The 21,102-nt window shown below is 46.1% G+C and overlaps 1 protein-coding gene across 8 annotated transcripts in view; it reads right to left on the bottom strand.

Moving 5' to 3' along the window:
- Window positions 1-21,102, bottom strand: part of magi1b (membrane associated guanylate kinase, WW and PDZ domain containing 1b) — a 175,496-nt gene that overhangs the window by 44,577 nt on the left and 109,817 nt on the right. For 5 of the 8 annotated variants that reach the window (XM_029774960.1, XM_029774964.1, XM_029774962.1 and 2 more), the window contains exons 3-12: window positions 11,793-11,912; window positions 10,948-11,154; window positions 9,306-9,516; window positions 8,947-9,029; window positions 7,045-7,080; window positions 3,832-3,889; window positions 2,861-2,964; window positions 1,879-1,998; window positions 1,142-1,327; window positions 213-845 (exon numbers count right to left, since the gene is read on the bottom strand). In XM_029774960.1, coding sequence (XP_029630820.1) covers window positions 213-845; window positions 1,142-1,327; window positions 1,879-1,998; window positions 2,861-2,964; window positions 3,832-3,889; window positions 7,045-7,080; window positions 8,947-9,029; window positions 9,306-9,516; window positions 10,948-11,154; window positions 11,793-11,912 — 1,758 coding nt within the window. The remainder of the gene's footprint in view (window positions 1-212; window positions 846-1,141; window positions 1,328-1,878; window positions 1,999-2,860; window positions 2,965-3,831; window positions 3,890-7,044; window positions 7,081-8,946; window positions 9,030-9,305; window positions 9,517-10,947; window positions 11,155-11,792; window positions 11,913-21,102) is intronic. The other 3 variants (XM_029774963.1, XM_029774967.1, XM_029774965.1) reach the window with 2 other exon arrangements.

The following is a 21,102-nucleotide window of genomic DNA, read 5'->3' as shown; positions in this document are numbered from 1 at the left end:
CCTCCACCTATCAGATCTCAGCATGTCGTGGGTCTATGTCTTACCTCCACCTATCAGATCTCAGCATGTTGTGGGTCTATGTCTTACCTCCACCTATCAGATCTCAGCATGTTGTGGGTCTATGTCTTACCTCCACCTATCAGATCTCAGCATGTTGTGGGTTTGTCTTACCTCCACCTATCAAATCTCAGCATGTTGTGAGGCTGTCTTACCCTTGCCTCTCTGCACCAGCATGCTGACCTCACTTCCTTTGGGGCACTTGCTGAGCAGGTCCACCACTTGGTTGTGGCTCATGCTCTGGACATTCCTCTTGTTCACCTCCACGATAATGTCCCCCTCCTTCAGGCCCCTGCAGCGGGGGTAGTCCACTATCTGTTTGACCCTCTGTCCTCCCCCTGCAGGGCTGTCTGCAATGGTGAATCCAAAGCCTTTGTCTCCCTTCTCCATGTGCACTGTGATCAGCTCCGGCTGCGTCGCTATGGATGACGCCAGCGTCACAGAGTCGCTGAGGTAACCGTGCGAGCTGTTGGACGCCACCTCGGCGGAGGAGGGACTGTGTGGTCTCGACTCCCTCATGCCATTAACGGGGCCTCCAGTATGGCTGCCGTGGCTGGACGGGGAGTCGTAGCTATCCTGGCCATTGACGATGATGGGCTCCTTGTCCACGATGGCCACGGAGGTCACCATGCTGGTGTTGGGGTCGTCGGGGTCAAAAGGAAGGGGGTAGCCGCGGCACAGCTCCAGGTTGACCATGGAGCCAATATGGATGGACTGGAAGACCTTCACCACCTGGGCATGGGTGTAGCCTAGCACGCACGTGTCATTGACACTCACGATCACGTCACCTGGGGGAAGAGAAGAAGAAATGAATGTCGAATAATTAGCTCCATGTCAAAAACTAAAATCTTGGATGTAACACAAACTGTAGAACGCCTACAGTACACTATAAAACCTACACCAGTCAAGTGTCACCAATCCGGATCCTGGAGAGCACCAGATTCAGCTAATAAACCAATCAATCAACCTTGATTAGTCAATTGTTTTAGTGCGGATTGGAACAAAAGCCTGCACACTCTGTAGCTCTTAAGGAGTTGGAGAACACCTCTTAATAATGACAGGGAACGATAGAGCGGCGGCCCACCTGTCTCCATCTTGCCGTCGAGGGCAGCAGGCCCGTCCAAAACCAGACTCTTGATCTGAAGGAACTCATCAGGCTCATCACCTCCGACTACGGTGAAGCCGAACCCCCGGTGGCTCTTCCTCAGTTTGGTGTTGATGAAGGTTCCCTTTAGCTCTGCTGGGTTCCGCGTGAAGAAGGGCTTCCCTCCTGAGGAACACACACACACACAAGCCTTACACACCTTTCATAAGAACACATTGATCTCATGTGCTGTGCTAGCCAAAGAAGGAGGGGCTATCCTACACAGTCTTGGCTCGGGATCAGTGAGGGCTCTGTGAGAGATATGTTGGTGTGACAAGCTCCATGAATCGTAAAGAGACTGATTATGATTGATAGATTAATTAGGCTAAGAGGGATTCAAAGAGCTAGGGGGTACCAGCCTGTCTATGCCTGAGAATGGGGGTAATCCTATGGTAAATCCCCCAGACTGTGCCCCAGCCTCAGTCTATGAGGCTGCTATCCGCTATGGAGAGCTACACTTTTGGGTAGAGAGGGAGAGGGGGAGAGAGGGAGGGGCAGAGAGAGAGGACGGGGTAGAGAGAGTGTGAGAGGCAGAGAGAGTGAAAGATAGACAGAGAGAGAGGAGATAGGGGTTGAGGGAGTAAATTGATGAGGAACAGGAAACACATCCACAATGTTGCAGAGAGAAATGGACCAATGGACCAATACCCTAGGATATTAACCTGGCCAGGACTTACGTTTGGGCCCGATGAGGGGTGGCAGTGGGGGTCCAGCCTGGGGATCCCTGTAGGTTTCCTGGTGGTTGGCGGTATAGCTGGCCAGCGGGGCACCAGCCAGGGTGGCGTCCTCTATCCATTCTGGAACAGCAAAAGGCATACTTCCTGTCTCTGGTGCCTGTACAGTTACACCGATTCCTTATGGTTCCCCACAATGGGTGGCTAGGAAACTACTGTACTGCAATGAGCCACAATGGCTGCCAATGAAAGTAATACCACGTAATCCAATCTCTGACAGATCTAAATGACAGCCTCACTGTGTAATGTTTCAGAGGCTTAAGTCTTCATTAATATTCTCAGTATCAAGATTCAATCAATGAAAGAGTAAAAGTCTTCACAGATATTGAGCGTAAAGAGATATTGAGCTTAAAGGAGGAAAAGGCAGCAAGTAATCAAGTCAGAAGCGTATTTAGCTGAGCCTGCAGAAGAGGGGATCAATAGCCTGGTCCCTAGTGGTGTGACCTGCATGTCTAGGGAAAATCTGAGTGACATTGTACATCTAATATAGAGAGAGGTAAACCCAGGGCACATTCGGACTTAAACCACTTGTCCTGAAAAACCTTTCACTGGGAGAGCAAGACCCAGAAAGAATTCAAATATAGGGATACATTTACATTGCTGTAAAACACTCTTCAATGTTTAATTGTCAAACCCAAACTTACCTAGAACTGCACACTTCCAAAATTATTCACATAAGCACAAATCCTTCGGAGAGAGAATCAGTGACACTTAAAACATTGCCAAATTAAACCAAAAAGACCTCTCTTCAAGGCCATTAAAATAAATCATAGGTATGCCTTTATGGTTTCTCGACAGCAAATCATAAAGCGCCAGAAGCAGAGTAGAGCAGAGCAGAGCAGAGCAGCAGGACAAAGAGACAGATAGGCACAATCACAGACATGAAGAAAGAAAAGAATGACGCCCGGCAGGGCTGGAAACGAACCTTGGATGTAGCGCTCACCTTCTGGTGGCTGCTGTTGCTCGAGCTGCTTCAGCCGCTTAGCCTCCAGTATAGGGTTCTCATACTGGGTCTTCCTGTTAATGTGACTGAGAGAGGGATGAAGAGAGGGAGGGAAAAGCAGAGAATGAGACAGAAAGGAAGAAAGAGATAGAGAAAGATAATTGAGTCAGTGAAAAGTAGAGAGTAAGTAAGAACAAGGGGGATAAGAACAGGAAAGAAATGAGACCAAAAAGAAAAAGAAAAAAGAACAGAAGAAAGCCAAGGGGATCAGGCAAGGGATGGAGAAGGGATAAAGAAAGAGGAAGATTGAGTTACAGAGAGGCAGTGATGAAAGAGTGAACACAACACACAGATAGACAAAGTCTCTGGTGGCCTATGCTCCAGGAGCCAAGGGCTTAAGTCACAGAAGTCAAGTCTGGTACAGACAATGCTCTGGTGGATCAGAGGAGACAGAGACGACAAGGCCTGAATATCAACAGCATCACACAATCACTGAGGAGCACTGCTTCAGGAGGTTAACACCACCACCACCTCATACCACAACCCGACAAGGAATTAAAGGAGCAGTACACCGTAAGGAAATTACACTTCAAACAGTATGGAAACATTATGCAATTATGCATTAAACAGGAAACAATAGGAATAATGTATATTGAAAAATCTCAGACAACAAAACTGGGCATCTGCCTCTAAGGTATTGCTTTGAACAACATCAAAACATATGCATGTATTGCTATTAATGCACAGCTCCAAGGGTCTCGCACTAGATGAGAAACCCCGTGTCTAAATCATCATGACGACAACAAAATGTCCTATAATCCCCAAAACATCCTGCATTTGATGTTGTTTTGCAATGTTCTGGGGCACTGCTCAGTGTTAAATGCATTGTAAATGTACAGTACAGTGAGGCCATTTTAAATGCGACAGATGTGTGTGTGTGTGTCACCACTTACTCCACATAGTAAACACCATAGACTGGGTCATCTATTTTCTCCCAGCCTGTTGGCAGCTCTGGAAGAGAGGTAGAGAGAGGAGGAAACGACACGTTGTTAGAGATAGTGCTCATTGTTAAGACAGAAGGTCACTGAATACCTTTTCCTACCACACACAGCCTGTCAGTCACCGGGGAGTGAACAGCACTCCAGAGGCTGTCTGGACCTGGCTCTTGGCTCCTGGCAGGACACGGCTGACATTTAACACATCAGATAGACACTACGGGGGGATTTGACCGATCATGATCAACACCAGACGCTCAGATGGAGAAGAGGAGCTGGCGGTATGTGTGTGTGGTGGTCTAAATGTCAATTTTGGTTTAAAAATGTGTGGTTTAAATACGTCACGTGAAGATATATTTTCTTATTGTTCATGGCAGTAAGGGAATCTGATGTACAATGTTGACCGACGTTGTTGATGTAGATGTGGTGTGTATATAATGGTATTCAATGTTGTCCTTGATTGTTTTATCACAGTCTGTCACATGGCATTGTAGAACTTCACGAACTCGATCATGTATTTATTCACCGCGGTCGAATTCATTAATGATGAGTTGTGTAAGAGGATGTTTTTATTTTTGTGTGTAACCAGGGACACTCACATGTATATCTTCCATGACATCGATGCTGACAATGAACGCCATAAATGGCCTGACCACAATGCCATAAAATGAGACCAAATAAATGAGGACTGATTAGATAGAGACATGCATTAGTCATCTGTGAAGCTGCTGTAAAGGCTGCTACATTGATACAGTCTCAGTATGTCTCAGTACGGCAGAGCAACTCATTATCTCTCCATACAGAGTAGTGTGATTAAAACAGCAGAGATGGAGTTAGCTAGCTACTGTACCAATGGCTATAGGGAAATGTCAGAGTGCTGTAATTGGTTACAAACAGATGTGTATAACTGAGTCCTCCGCTGTACAGTATCAGTCCTGCATCTCATTAGCCTCAGCCTATTACCTCAGCCTATTTTCTGACGAGTGGTGTACACATTCCCTCCGCCAGCTTTAGAGGATTTGGAGTCAAGGTGTTAAGCTGGGAGAGTGACGGCAAGGAATTAGGGGGTTGTGTTATGGTTGGAACATCCACAATACAAGGACAAGGCTTTAATATTGTCAGATGTTCTGAAGGGAAACATTATACTTTGAGCCAGCAGCACATCACTCACTGTAAATTAGAATCACTCTGTATTTCTTTTTTAATGTACTTTATTTATAGATTTTCAGATTTGAGAACAAAAAGAAAAACAGAGAACAAACCCAACCCCTCATTCACCCACCCACCCATACAGCCATCCCCCCAACCCAACCCTTCCTCCCATCCCTTCCTCCCATCCCCCAACCCAACCCATCCCTTCCTCCCATCCCCCCAACCCAACCCATCCCTTCCTCCCATCCCCCCAACCCAACCCATCCCTTCCTCCCATCCCCCAACCCAACCCATCCATTCCTCCCATCCCCCCAACCCAACCCATCCCTTCCTCCCATCCCCCCAACCCATCCATTCCTCCCATCCCCCCAACCCATCCATTCCTCCCATCCCCCCAACCCAACCCATCCCTTCCTCCCATCCCCCCAACCCATCCATTCCTCCCATCCCCCCAACCCATCCATTCCTCCCATCCCCCCAACCCAACCCATCCATTCCTCCCATCCCCCCAACCCAACCCATCCATTCCTCCCATCCCCCCCAACCCATCCATTCCTCCCATCCCCCCAACCCATCCATTCCTCCCATCCCCCCAACCCAACCCATCCATTCCTCCCATCCCCCCAACCCAACCCATCCATTCCTCCCATCCCCCCAACCCAACCCATCCATTCCTCCCATCCCCCCCAACCCATCCCTTCCTCCCATCCCCCCAACCCAACCCACCCATCCCTCCCATCCCCCCAACCCAACCCATCCATTCCTCCCAAGACACATCCCTCCCTCCCGCTCTCACCCATCCACCCACCCACCAGTGGCTGTATTTCTAAAGGAGATCCTGCCTGTGTGTTATTATTGCTGGGTGCCAGAGCCATCACGTCACTGCTGGCCTTGCTGATACTGAGTGGGTATAGTGGGAGGAATCTGACACTTCAAAAAGAGCTCCCCCTCTCCACGCTCCCCCGACGACCCCCACGCACACTCCAGCTCAAGGGTGACTAAGGTGACAAATTGTCGATTAAACATTTTGCATCTCATTCTGTCTTCCTGACTATTTGATTTCTCCTGAGCGAGGAGCTGCACTACAGGGGCCATACGTCTGCAGTCCTATAAACAACTGGAGTAATTGCCTTTCATAATCAATACGTATTGACTGTGTTCATCCAATCTGAGCTATGGTATTAACAATGGCTGCTCCTACCTTGGCTGCTGTTCACAACATGGAGGAGGCTAAACACTGGTCTAGGATCAGTTCACCCTCACTTACCTCAGACCTAACCTTAAACCAGGGGTGTTTTCATGTCTCCCTAGCAATTAATTGATATCACTGATTGACCTGGTATTGCACACTCCTGGTTTCTCAGGTCTAAATCAATCTCTGATTAATAGAAAATAACAAACATTCTCAAATACCGATGACATTGGAGGATTGTGACTATTCACCCAAGTATTCCCCTAATAGAATAGTGGGTAGTAGTTTTCTGAGCCCATCTCAGAGCCATGGCTGTTAAAAGCCCCCATCTGGCTCCAGAGACTGATGCACCAGCAGACAGTGGTGGGTAAAGTGCTCTTTGCTACCCCAGTTTGCTAGCCCAGTTATAATATGAGCTCCAGTGGATGAATGATGGGCTTGAGAGTGAGAGGTCCATTTGACGAGAGGCCCATTAGGAAATGATCATCAGGTCAATGTGCCTCTCGTCAATGGTTCTCTCTTTAAGAGGGCATGCTGGCTCGCCGGGCGTGTGGGTTAACCCTGCAAGAACTGCCCACTCAGCAGACACAAGCCTACAAGCTCGCACACACACACGCAAGCACACACAGACAATATATTACAATATATTATTAACCATTTGATTATAATGTTTACACCCTCTAGGCAGAAAGGGAGAGATGTTATAAGCTGTAAGAAGTGACATTGTGACATTGTTGTCATTGAAGCAGTACAGGAAGCATGTTATACAGTAGCCAGGTTTCCCAGAGGACACAGCAGGGGGGAGGGGAGAAAAGAAAGAGGCCTACCTAGCTCACTGTCCAGCTCTTCTGTGTGTACCCCTTCTTCTCCAGGAGAAAGCCAGCAGACCAGGAGAGAGAGTGGAGGACCAAGTGTGGGGGGTGAAGAGACAGGGGGAAAAAGGAGAGAGAGCAGGGAAGAGAAAGAGCACCAGAGGGTTAGAGATTGATTTTGATTCCAAGCCTCAAGCAAGCTAAGAGAGCAGCAAAATTTGTCTCCATACATTGTAAAAACATAATGTGTATGGAATGGTTTGTAAGGTGTCTGGAATGGTTTGTAAGGTGTCTGGAATGGTTTTCTCCCGAGTTGCGCAGCAGTCTAAGGAACTGCATCTCAGTGCTAGAGGTGTCACTACAGACACTGGTTAGATTCCAGGCTGTATCACAACCGGCCGTGATTGGGAGTCCCATCGGGCGGCGCACAATTGGCCCAGCGTCGTCCGGGTTAGGGTTTGGCCGGGGTAGGCCATCATTGTAAATAAGAATTTGTTCTTAACTGACTTGCCTAGTTAAATAAAAGGAGAAATAAAAATCAAAGAAATAAAAAGGTGTGAACCCAAGCTAAATCTATACTAAAATCACTTCATGCATCTTGCCAATATCTGTCATATCTTTATATTAGCCACGGTCTGTAACATAACGTTAAACACACTTCCTACTTTGCCATTGGGTGACACTGTTTCATACTTACTAAAGCCCTCGAAAAACCAGCTCCAGAAATCAATAGGTGCATTAAAGTGAAATAAATGTGTCATACCAGAGAGACAGAAATTATAATACTGAACATTTTAGGTTGGGGCGGGTGAAAACAGCTGCCACTAAATATGAATCATAGTTCATGCACCATATGCTTGAAGATATGAATAATCTCTCCATCTATCCTGTGTCCTCATGCAGCGGCTTGAAAGGACAGAACTAATAGGAGCTATCTCATCAACACAAGTACCTCAGAACACATGTAGAGGACACATGGTGGGGGAGAGGAGGGGAGAGAAAGACAGGAGGGAGAGAGAGGAGGGAACAGAGAGGAGGGGAGATAGAGATGGGGAGATAGCGGTGGAGATATAGAGGTGGGGAGAGGAGAGGAGGGGAGGGGAGAGAGAGGAAGGAGGAGGGGAGAGAGAGGAGGGAGTGGAAGAAGGAGAGGAGGGAGTGGAGGAAGGAGAGGAGGGAGTGGAGGAAGGAGAGGAGGGAGTGGAGGAAGGAGAGGAGGGGAGAGAGAGGAGGGAGTGGAGGAAGGAGAGGAGGGAGTGGAGGAAGGAGAGGAGGGAGTGGAGGAAGGAGAGGAGGGAGTGGAGGAAGGAGAGGAGGGAGTGGAGGAAGGAGAGGAGGGGAGAGAGAGGAGGGAGTGGAGGAAGGAGAGGAGGGAGTGGAGGAAGGAGAGGAGGGAGTGGAGGAAGGAGAGGAGGGAGTGGAGGAAGGAGAGGAGGGAGTGGAGTGGAGGAAGGAGAGAGAGGAAGGAGAGGAGGGGAGAGAGAGGAGGGAGTGGAGGAAGGAGAGGAGGGAGTGGAGGAAGGAGAGGAGGGAGTGGAGGAAGGAGAGGAGGGAGTGGAGGAAGGAGAGAGAGGAAGGAGAGGAGGGAGTGGAGGAATGAGAGGAGGAAGGAGAGAGATGCAGATGAAGTGCTAGTGTTTTGAGTGGGTGGGAGGGCTTGTGTTTGCTCCTCTACAGTTCAAGGTACATATTTTATTGATGCTAGATGATTCAAATAACCCAGTCAGTCCTTCAGGCTGCCGGGGCGTCTTGCTCAGACGTTAGCGCAGGCAGGCAGTACACGAGAGACCAGAATATTACTGTCTCATCTCATACTATGGTGGCTCAAGTGTGCCATCTGCAGGCCACTCATGGAATCACAGATCTGACAGACAAGCATCTGATTTCACACACACACAGAGCCTGTGGTGGACGTACCATCATCTTCACATTCTTCCAGAGGTTTGGGAGGCTTGTCCAGGCAGCGTGGGTCGATCCAGGAAGTGGTTTTTGTGTTGTGGCTATAGATAGACACACATGACAGAGTCACAGACAGACACATTGTTCTGACTGGGAAGACATCAAACACTCACTGTCTGAAAAACATCCTCACTTCCATGGCTAAATATGATACACACTGTGAAGTAATCAGACTCAATGTTAAAGGCAAGTGTCAAATGTAGAAAGTGGCACAATATTTTCTTGAGAAGATTGTAATTGAAATACTATTATGGATGTTGGGTACAGAGCCATGTAGCCTGTTATATAGTGTGTTATGGGGCGTAATGTGTACGTACTCTATAAAGTAGAGCTCTCCGTTCTCAGTGTAGGCCATCTCCCAGTTGTCAGTTAGAGGTCCCAGGGGGTCCTCTTCTGTGGGAGGATGGCTGAGGTGTATGTGTGTCTGCTGAGAGTCCTCCGTGGTGGATGACAATGTGTTGTTCACACCGTAGGACGGGGCGTTCTCACGCGGGGCGTAGGGGTGTTCGTCAGGTTCACTCGAGTCTCCTGTGGGGGGAGGGTGGCGGGGAGAGGAAAACATGTGTAAACAAAATGCACAACGCACACACACACATTCTGGCCTCATATCTGTCCAAACTCAGCCTGATACCTGGGGTGGCAGGTAGCCTAGTGGTTAGAGCGTTGGACTTGTAACCGAAAGGTTTCAAGATCGAATCCTCGAGCTGACAAGGTAAAAATCTGTCGTTCTGCCCCTGAACAAGGCAATTAACCAACTGTTCCTAGGCCGTCATTGAAAATAAGAATTTGTTCTTAACTGACTTGCCTAGTTAAATAAAGGTAAAATAAAATATATATAATAAAACATTTAAAATACTGTCAAACACACACACTTGACTACTGTTGTGGCTGACTGAGCGAGGCCCCTGATCCGACCTCTTGGGGAGAGTGATGATTAGATTAGTGCCCCCCCACCCTTCCTGTTCTCTCTGAGGTCCTCAAATCTTATTCACACCCCTGGCATCTGGCTAGGCTGCCTTTACAAATACTGGTAACAAATTAACTACTCTTGGTCCAATCTGAAATCAAACCCACATCACCACAAATATTCTCAGACCTGAGTCATGCTACATTGCTGAAGAGTAAGGGTCAGTTAATATGACCCAATTACAAATAAAATGCCAGTAGGTTACACCAGGAGAGTGGAGGGGAATAGATTTTTTTAAAGCACTGATATTCCAATACATAAGAGAAAAAAATAACAAAACTAACAACGTAGGGAAGTACTCGCATAATACTCTCATATGAAACATATGGAACATTACCAAACACAACAGTCACCAAACAGCAATCACAACTTGTAAAAAACAGCAATCACAACATATAAAAAACAGCAATACGTGGCTCATACATGTAGACCAACCGAGCCTAGTATTTCTAGAAAAATATTTATTATCTATTGCAAATACAAAAACAAGAGAAAACAGTGAGATGTTAGATGAAAACTGATATCAAGAACACACACACACACACACACACACAAAGAACAAAAAGACTTCTACAACGCAGTTCTACAAGTAAGAAAATGATCATGCTCCTGTTCACAAGTACATTGAGCGGATACATATTCATTCTCTCAAACAGCACATGTCAAATCATGTTGTATTAGTGACCATTAACAACTTAATTCAGACAGAAACAGACAGAAAGTCACCATACTGGTTACAAACATGAAAGGTACACATTCTGCTTCCTGCTATCGCAGCCAGGTGGCACAAAATTTTCTACTCTCAGATAGAGTGGCGGATGTAGACTGAACAACCAACTAACCACTCACCACACAAAGGACCACTTGTATCCTGCACTCTTTCTCATAGCCCAGCAGTCTCTCCCTCCCTCCCCCACCCCCTGTCTTCCTCCCACTCTCCTTTTTCCTCACCCACTCTCTATGTCTTTCCCTCTCCCGCCTCTCTCTCTTACCTGTTAAACTACTGTTCATCTCCGGGAGTTCCTCGTCCTCCTCCAGGTCTACAGGCACTATTCCAGCATTTTGCATCTCATTGTAGGACTTGGTGCGTCGGGGAGTGGAGTGCTGGGAGCCCGGGAGGCTGTCTTGCAAAGCATCACTGGTAATCACTTTCCCACTAGGGGGCTGCCTTGGCGGCTTGGGTGTTCCATAATAGTTACCTAGGCAACAGGAGAACATTAGCATGTTTAGAAAAAAGAAGGGAGGGGATAAAGGGGAAGGCGGGAGAGAAGAGGGGGGGTATAATCACAGTCTTTGTATGTAGATGAGGGGACTAAGAAGGCATGACCACAGAGTTTCTTTTGGGATTTGTAGTCTAGTTCATTCTATTGGAGGAAGTGAGGAGGCTGTTTGTTTCCTCTGGGAGAGTGGCGCATTGTCTAGGCCCACTGACCAAGCTACAGTGACAGAACAGCCACTTCATTAAATGTGCATGTGAATGAATGGTATTTATGCATGACATGTGTAATGCTCCACAGGTGTTGATTGCGATTATTCGCTATTAAAATATACACAACACTGAAAGTTGCTTGCGAACAATTGCAGACACCTTCCCCTTCTCTCACACCGAACATAATGCCAGGGTAAAGATGACTTTATCCTTTGGGAATGGGATTATACACACAGGGTGTGAATCCCTTGTAGTCTTGACTGTACTAAATGCAGAAGCCTGTTTAATTAAAAAACTCCTAGTACACTCACCTCCAGAGATATACAGCACACTATACCCACATACAGCAAATACCAAAGTAAACACTTTGGTCCAGGATTCAACTGATGATCTGCTGCAGATAGTTACCTTCATATGCTCCTATTTCCAGAAGGGTCCCGCTCTGCTCCAAAGCCAGAAAGTCCTCCACAGGCAGGAAGTTGTAATCTATTCCAGGGACCTCGCCGTCACGTGGGGGGCGGGTTGTACCTGAGGAGCCAATAAGAGAGTGGAACCAGTCAACCAAGAAGATAAGACAATGTTAGGTGATGGTATGGCCAATATTGATGTAGCCTTCCACACAGGAAATGTGGCTAAAATTGGAGTGAGATTAACTCAGATATATGCTCCAATATAAAGCATGTTTAAATAGTTAGTAGTTAGATTTTCCTCCAATTGACAATAGATTTTCATACGAATATTCAAAAATCCGAAATAAAAAAGATATGTCCATTTTTCCATCAGAGAAATGTTTCCATCATATCTCTGAATCCTGGCTTAGGAAGGCCACCAAAAATTCTGAAATTTCCATCCCCAACTACAACATTTTCCACCAAGATAGAACTGCCAAATGGGGTGGAGTTGCAATCTACTGCAGAGACAGCCTGCAGAGTTCTGTCATGCTATCCAGGTCTGTGCCCAAACAGCAAGAGCTTCTACTTTAAAAATCAACCTTTCTAGAAATAAGTCTCTCACTGTTGCTGCTTGTTATAGACCCCCCTCAGCCCCCAGCTGTGCCCTGGACACCATATGTGAATTAATCGTCCCCCATTTATCTTCAGAGTTTGTACTGTTAGGCAACCCAAACTGGGATATGCTTAACACCCAGGCCGGCCGACAATCTAAGCTCGATGCCCTCAATCTCACAAATTATCATGGAACCTACCAGGTACAACCCCAAATCCGTAAACACGGGCACCCTCATAGATATCATCCTGACCAACCTGCCCTCTAAATACTCCTCTGCTGTCTTCAACCAGGATCTCAGTGATCACTGCCTCATTGCCTGCGTCCGTAATGGGTCCGCGTCATACGACCACCCCTCATCACTGTCAAACGCTCCCTATAACACATCAGCGAGAAGGCCTTTCTAATCGGCCTGGCCCGGGTATCCTGGAATGATATTGACTTCAGTCTGTCAGTAGAGGATGCCTGGTTATTCTTTAAAAGTGCTTTCCTCACCATCTTAAATAAGCATGCCCCATTCAAAAAATGTAGAACTAAGAACAGATATAGCCCTTGGTTCACTCCAAACCTGACTGCCCTTGACCAGCACAAAAACATCCTGTGGCGTTTAGCATCGAATAGCCCCCGCGATATGCAACTTTTCAGGGAAGTTAGGAACCAATATACACAGGCAAATAGGAAAGCAAAGACTAGCTTTTTCAAACAGAAATTTGCATCCTGTAGCACAAACTCCAAAAAGTTCTGGGACACTGTAAAGTACATAAAGAATAAGAGCACCTCCTCCCAGCTGCCCACTGCACTGAGGCTAGGAAACTCTGTCACCACCGATAAATCTACGATAATCGAGAATTTCAATAAGCATCTCTCTACGGCTGGCCATGCTTTCCGCCTGGCTACCCCTACCCCAGTCAACAGCTCTGCACCCCCCACAGCAACTTGCCCAAGCCTCCCCCATTTCTCCTTCACCCAAATCCAGATGGCTGATGTTCTGAAAGACCTGCAAAATCTGGACCCCTACAAATCAGCCGGGCTAGACAATCTGGACCCTCTCTTTCTAAAATTATCCGCCACAATTGTTGCAACCCCTATTACTAGCCTGTTCAACCTCTCGTATCATCTGAGATCCCCAAAGATTGGAAAGCTGCCGCGGTTATCCCCCTCTTCAAGGGGGAGACACTCTAGACACAAACTGTTACAGACCTATATCTATCCTATCCTGCCTTTCCAAGGTCTTCGAAAGCCAAGTTAATAAACAGATCACCGACCATTTTGAATCCCACCATACCTTATCCGCTATGCAATCTGGTTTCCGAGATGGTCATGGGTGCACCTCAGCCATGCTCAAGGTCCTAAAAGATATCATAACCTCCATTGATAAAAGACAATACTGTGCAGCCGTATTCATCGACCTGGCCAAGGCTTTCGACTCTGTCAATCACCGCATTCTTATCGGCAGACTCAACAACCTTGGCTTCTCAAATGACTGCCTCGCCTGGTTCACCAACTACTTCTCAGACAGAGTTCAGTGTGTCAAATGGGACATCCTGTTGTCCGGACCTCTGACAGCCACAGGGTTCAATTCTCAGGCCGACTCTTTTCTCTGTATATATCAATGATGTCGCTCTTGCTGCTGGTGATTCTCTGATCCACCTCTACGCAGACGACACCATTCTGTATACATCTGGCCCTTCTTTGGACACTGTGTTAACTAACCTCCAGACGAGCTTCAATGCCATACAATTCTCCTTTCATGGCCTTCAACTGCTCTTAAATGCAAGTGAAACTAAATGCATGCTCTTCAACCGATCGCTGCCTGCACCTCCCGCCCATCTAGCATCACTACTCTGGCCGGTTCTGAATTTGAGGACAACTACAAATACCTAGGTGTCTGGTTAGACTGTAAACTCTCCTTCCAGACTCACATTAAGCATCTCCAATCCAAAATGTAATCTAGAATAAGCTTCCTATTTCGCAACAAAGCATCCCTCAATCACGCTGCCAAACATACCCTCGTAAAACGGACTACCCTACCGATAATCCTACCTGGTTAAATAAAGGGGAAAAAAATATATACATTTTTTACTTGTTGCGGAAAAAAGTCTGTGCATAATGACGTAGTGCACATAAAAATAACTTTTGCGGCTAAATTCCCATGGACCGAATAAAAAATACAAGTTAAATTGGTTTCCATTGCATTTTCAACTCTACCGATGGTTTTGTCACAAAAAAAGTGTATTTAGCTAATGTGCCTACGCTGGTACTGGTACCTGTGCTCCAGCCAACAGCTTGCAGATACAGTGCGGTTATAGCCTACATGATGAGATTATTGTGGACAAAGGTGCAAGATTATTTACATTTTTGCAAACGGCAGCCAAGCATTGATCATCATGTCACCAGAATAAGAGCCTAAATACTTATTGAAAGGAGCATCAAGCTCATCACCATGCACTTTCACCCAGGGACGCAACTTTGGTGTTAGAAGTGGGGGGGACATAATTAGATACAGTGGGGGAAAAAAGTATTTGATCCCCTGCTGATTTTGTACGTTTGCCCACTGACAAAGAAATGATCAGTCTATAATTTTAATGGTAGGTTTATTTGAACAGTGAGAGACAGAATAACAACAAAAATATCCAGAAAAATGCATGTCAAAAATGTTATAAATTGATTTGCATTTTAATGAGGGAAATAAGTATTTGACCCCCCTCTCAATAAGAAAGATTTCTGGCTCCCAGGTGTCTTTTATACAGGTAACGAGCTGAGATTAGGAGCACACTCTTAAAGGGAGTGCTCCTAACCGCAACTTGTTACCTGTAAAAAAGACACCTGTCCACAGAAGCAATCAATCAATCAGATTCCAAACTCTCCACCATGGCCAAGACCAAAGAGCTCTCCAAGGATATCAGGGACTAGATTGTAGACCTACACAAGGCTGGAATGGGCTACAAGACCATCACCAAGCAGCTTGGTGAGAAGGTGACAACATTTCGTGCGATTATTCACAAATGGAAGAAACACAAAAAAAACTGTCAATATCCCTTGGCCTGGGGCTCCATGCAAGATCTCACCTCGTGGAGTTGCAATGATCATGAGAACGGTGAGGAATCAGCCCAGAACTACACGGGAGGATCTTGTCAATGATCTCAAGGCAGCTGGGACCATAGTCACCAAGAAAACAATTGGTAACACACTACGCCGTGAAGGACTTAAATCCTGCAGCGCCCGCAAGGTCCCCCTGCTCAAGAAAGCACATATACATGCCCGTCTGAAGTTTGCCAATGAACATCTGAATGATTCAGAGGACAACTGGTGAAAGTGTTGTGGTCAGATGAGACCAAAATGGAGCTATTTGGCATCAACTCAACTCGCCGTGTTTGGAGTAGGAGGAATGCTGCCTATGACCCCAACAACACCATCTCCACTGTCAAACATGGAGGTGGAAACATAATGCATTGTGGGTGTTTTTCTGCTAAGGGGACAGGACAACTTCACCGCATCATTTGACGGGGCCATGTACTGTCAAATCTTGGGTGAGAACCTCCTTCCCTCAGCCAGGGCATTAAAAATGGGTCGTGGATGGGCATTCCAGCATGACAATGACCCAAACACACGGCTAAGGCAACAAAGGAGTGGCTCAAGAAGAAGCACATTAAGGTCCTGGAGTGGCCTAGCCAGTCTCCAGACCTTAATCCCATAGAAAATCTGTGGAGGGAGCTGAAGGTTCGAGTTGCCAAACGTCAGCCTCGAAACCTTAATGACTTGGAGAAGATCTGCAAAGAGGAGTGGGACAAAATCCCTCCTGAGATGTGTGCAAACCTGGTGGCCAACTACAAGAAACGTCTGACCTCTGTGATTGCCAACAAGGGTTTTGCCACCAAGTACTAAGTCATGTATGCAGAGGGGTCTAATACTTATTTCCCTCATTAAAATGCAAATCCTTTTATAACATTTTTGACATGCGTTTTTCTGAATTTTTTTGTTGTTATTCTGTCTCTCACTGTTCAAATAAACCTACCATTAAAATTATATACTGATCATTTCTTTGTCAGTGGGCAAACGTACAAAATCAGCAGGAAATCAAATACTTTTTTCCCCCACCGTATATATATTTTTTATCCAGTCGGATAAACACTCCAAACAGACTATCAAATTCCAATGATAAAACTGGGGGGGCCAAAAATGCAATTTCAGAATGTGGGTGGGACATGTCCCCCCGGTCCCCAATGAAAGTTGCGCCCCTACTTTCACCACACTGAAGTTCATCATAACTTATTTCCTCTGTAGCCCAATAACCTGCATGGTTTCCCGAGTCGTAGTGGAAGGACCACACAACATATCATCACCTGACTCCAAGTTTACGTTGATATTATATCAATATTTGCGAAGAAAAGCGGTTCCACTGCCATTTCTCCTATAATTAATTTTACAGACACAAAAAGATCCCACCTAAAGTTTACTGACAAATGTGCTGTTTCCATCAGGCCTCTTGTGATTTTTTATTCGACATGTACTTTACTCACATAAAAAGGTTGGATGGAAACCACAGGAGTTTTGAGTCACCTTAATTGGGGAAAACGGGCTTGTGGTAATGACTGGAGCAGAGTCAGTGGAATAGTATCAAATACATCAAACATGGTTTCCATGTGTTTGATGTCATTCCATTTGCTCCTTTCCAGCCATTATTATGAGCTGTCATCCCCTCAGCAGCCTCCACTGATGGAAACCTGGGTAGTGTCATGATTCAAGCATGACACATAGTGTCAAAATAATTAATTTAACAGTGACAATGACCACTTCAATTGGAGGACAACAATTTTGCATACATAAACCAAAGGTTTCAAAAATAACAAGAAATGATGAGATTTAACATAGAGATGTATGCGAGGGGGACTGTTTGGCAATCAAGGCTGTGAACGGCTCTCCTGTGCGTGCTACTGTACATGTTATTGGATGCTGACAGGGGCCAGTTGGTGTAGTCAGTATTAAACAGCTCTATGGTGCGTTGGTGACAAGATTATGTAACACTGCTATGTTAATTGACGACAGGATGGCAGAGCCAGTCAAACTCATCTCTCGCCCACTATCTCGCTCTTATATCGCTCCATCTCTCTCTGTTTCTGCCTTCTACTCTCCATTACCTAAACAATGTAGTTAAAATACTACTACTAAGATATTCTGCTCAACCCAATAATGATTGAGGTAATGCTTTGTCATGGTGGATTAATTAAAATACATACGCTTATAACCTACATACCATCGGTCTACTGTACATGTTGCTTAGTACACTGTGGTGTATTTACAAAGATGTCTGTCCACGAGGCAGCAGCTGCTTCCCCTAAGCAATGGATTGGTAACCAAATCTCTCCTGTTTGTTCTCTTTCTCTTCAGTATGAGAGCAACAGCCTCCACTCCTCTATCGCCCCATCACTCCAGTGAGCTGATGAGAATATGGCTGCTGGTAAAAATAGCACGGGGAGCTGGGAGAAGATGCTGGGAAATGCTCCTCACCGCAGTGGCCATTTTAATGACAGCTGTCAAATCAAACACGTGACGATAACTCACACACCCCAGCATCTCCCCTGTAGCCACCGCTACATAGGAGAAGTGACCTAATGGCATTGTGTTCTGTTTACAATATAGCTTGTGTATGACATCACTGCGACCAGCAATTTAAAATCTCAGGCTGGTCATTGTTGTTCACAACTCCTCCACGCTCAGTGCGGGGAAATATTGATGCGCAAGACAAACCCTCAAACAAAGCATGAACTTTATCAGAGAAACTTTGAAGCATCTCCATTGCAGACAGAGTGTTGACCTTGGTGGAGGCTTCCCCCAGGAGGAGTGTTGTACTATAAAAGCAGACTCAGTAGAGTGTTGACCTTGGTGGAGGCTTCCCCCAGGAGGAGTGTTCTACTAAAAAAGCAGACTCAGTAGAGTGCTGTTGACTCATACCACCAATCACACGGCTCCCCTCGGACACAAACAGGAAGTGTGGGTTGTTATCAGTATTTCCAGGTCAGAAAAGACAGCCTCTCAGCCCTCAGCCTCGGCCAGATTAGGACACTGTCATTCCTATTGAGTTAATGAATTCCCTGTCCCATACAAAAGCTCAATTGATGTCTGCTATGGAAGAGAGAGTCCTTCTCAAAGCTCCTCAGAGTATCACTTTAACGAGTAGCGCCACAGCACAGGGCTCATTCGTTCCAGCCTGACCTCACAAACCCAGAGGAACACAAGAGAGAGCCCAGAAATAACCGTTACACAGTTAGCATAATCCACGCATCAACACACAATAAAGCCTTTGAGACTAGATGCAAGCGTCAGCCCAACGTTAACTCATGGCTAGCGGTACTGTTGAGATATATCGGTGCAATAAGATCATCAGTAAAACAGTAAAAGCTTGATTGATGATAAGGCTTTAAATACTGAGTAGCTGTCCACTCATAATGTACTATTTAGCATGGTAGCACAGTTATTTGTATGCTACAACATTAGAATGTTGTGTTAACCACTGCAGTGACATACATGTCCTCACAAACAATGTACATTGATGAACCTTTTGTGTATGGAGTAAGGTAGTGAAAATTACAGACCTAGGCCATCTGTACATAAAAATGTAATTGCATTGCGTGTAGTGAGACATTCTGTTCTGTTGCTAAGGACAACCCTGGAATAACAGAATCACTCAGAAGCCAGTCTCAGTCTCCTCTGACATTGAGGGCTTGATTTCCTTATAATGTAGTTGATACCATTTTAATTTAAAGGCACAGACAAATGGAAGGCTACAGAGGCACGACAGAGCAGGCCCATATAAGAAACCCTAAATCAAATCGTTATTGGTCGTTTACACATATTTAGCAGATGTTACTACGGGTGTAGCAAAAATGCTTGTGTTCCTAGCTACAACAGTGCAGTAGCATCTAACAATACACAAATCTAAAAAGTAAAATAATGGAATTAAGAAACATAGAAATATTAGGACGAGCAATGTCGGACTCCAGAGTATGTATGGCAGCCTCATTAATTAGTACCCGCAAAACACCAGTCTCCATATCAACAGTGAAGAGGCCACTCCAGGATGCTGGCCTTCTAGGAACGCGTCTCCTTCCTGAGCGGTTTGACGGCTGCGTGGTCCCATGGTGTTAATACTGGGTACTATTGTTTGTACAGATGAACGTGGTACCTTCAGGCGTTTGGAAATTGCTCCCAAGGATGAACCAGACTTGTGGAGGTCTACAATACATTTTTTTTAGGTCTTGGCTGATTTCTTTTCATTTTCCCATGATGTCAAGCAAAGAGGCTCTAAGTTTGAAGGTAGGCCTTGAAATACAGCCACAGGTACACCTCCAATTGACTCAAATGATGTCAATTAGCCTATCAGAAGCTTCTAAAGCCATGACATCATTTTATGGAATTTTCCAAGCTGTTTAAAAGCACAGTCAACTTAGTGTATGTAAACTTCTGACCCACTGGAATTGTGATACAGTGAATTATAAGTATATTTAAATAGGATAGGCCTATGAAGTGGGTAAAACAGTATGTAAACATTATTAAAAAGTGACCAGTGTTCCATGTCTATGTATACAGGGAGCAGCCTGGGTTAAGTAACCAGGTGGTAGCCGGCTAGTGACAGTGACTAAAGATTAGGGTAGGTTACTGGGCAGAGGCCAAGTAGTGGTGCCTATGTCTGATGGCCTTGAGATAGAAGCTGTATTTCAGTCTCTCAGTCCCAGCTTTGACGCACCTGTACTGACCTCACCTTCTGGATGGTAGAGGGGTGAACAGGTCATGGCTCAGGTGGTTGATGTCCTTGATGATCTTTTTGGCCTTCCTGTGACACCAGGTGCTGTAGATGTCCTGGTGGGCAGGCAGTGTGCCCCTGGTGATGTGTTGCGCAGACCGCACCACCCTCTGGAGAGCCCTGTGGGTGCGGAATGTGCAGTTGCCATACCAGGATGTGATAAAGCCCGCCAGGATGCTCTCAATGGTGCATCTGTAAAAGTTTGTGAAGGTCTTAGGTGACAAGCCAAATTTCTTCAGCCTCCTGAGTTTGAAGAGAAGCTGTTGCACCTTCTTCACCACACTGTCTGTGTGGGTGGACCATTTCAGTTTGTCAGTGAAGTGAAGCTTTTCACCTTCTCTGCGGACCGTCAATGTGGATGTGCTCCCTCTGCTGTCTCTTGAAGTCCACGATCAGCTCCTTTGTTTTGTTGACGTTGAGGTTATTTTCCTGGCACCACCTTGCCAGGGCCCACACCTCTTCTCTCATCAGCGTTGGTAATCAGGCCTACCACTGTTGTGTCATCTGCAAACTTGATGATTGAGTTGGAGACGTGTGTCGCCACGCAGTCATGGGTGAACAGGGTGTACAGGAGGGGGCTGAGCAAGCACACTTCTGGGGCCCCTGTGTTGAGGATCAGTGTCGTAGAGGCATTGTTGCCTACCTTCACCACCCGGGGGCAGCCCGTCAGGAAGTCCAGGACCCAGTTGCACAGGGCGGGGTTCAGACGCAGGGCCCCGAGCTTAATGATGATCTTGGACGGTAGTATGGTGTTGAAGGCTGAGCTGTAGTCAATTAACAGCATTCGAAACGATTAATGTGAGAACACTGAGGAGACCCAAGCAGGCACACCACCACCACATACATACAGCAGTCCTTATGTAATAATGTGAATATGGAGACCAGGAGGAAGAGGGGTGTCTGACCTGGTGA

Source organism: Salmo trutta, chromosome 14 (genome assembly GCF_901001165.1).
Source record: "Salmo trutta chromosome 14, fSalTru1.1, whole genome shotgun sequence".
In the NCBI taxonomy this organism is placed as follows: Eukaryota; Metazoa; Chordata; class Actinopteri; order Salmoniformes; family Salmonidae; genus Salmo; species Salmo trutta.
Note: the sequence above shows the minus strand (reverse complement) of the source record. Positions and strands in the feature narration are given on the sequence as shown.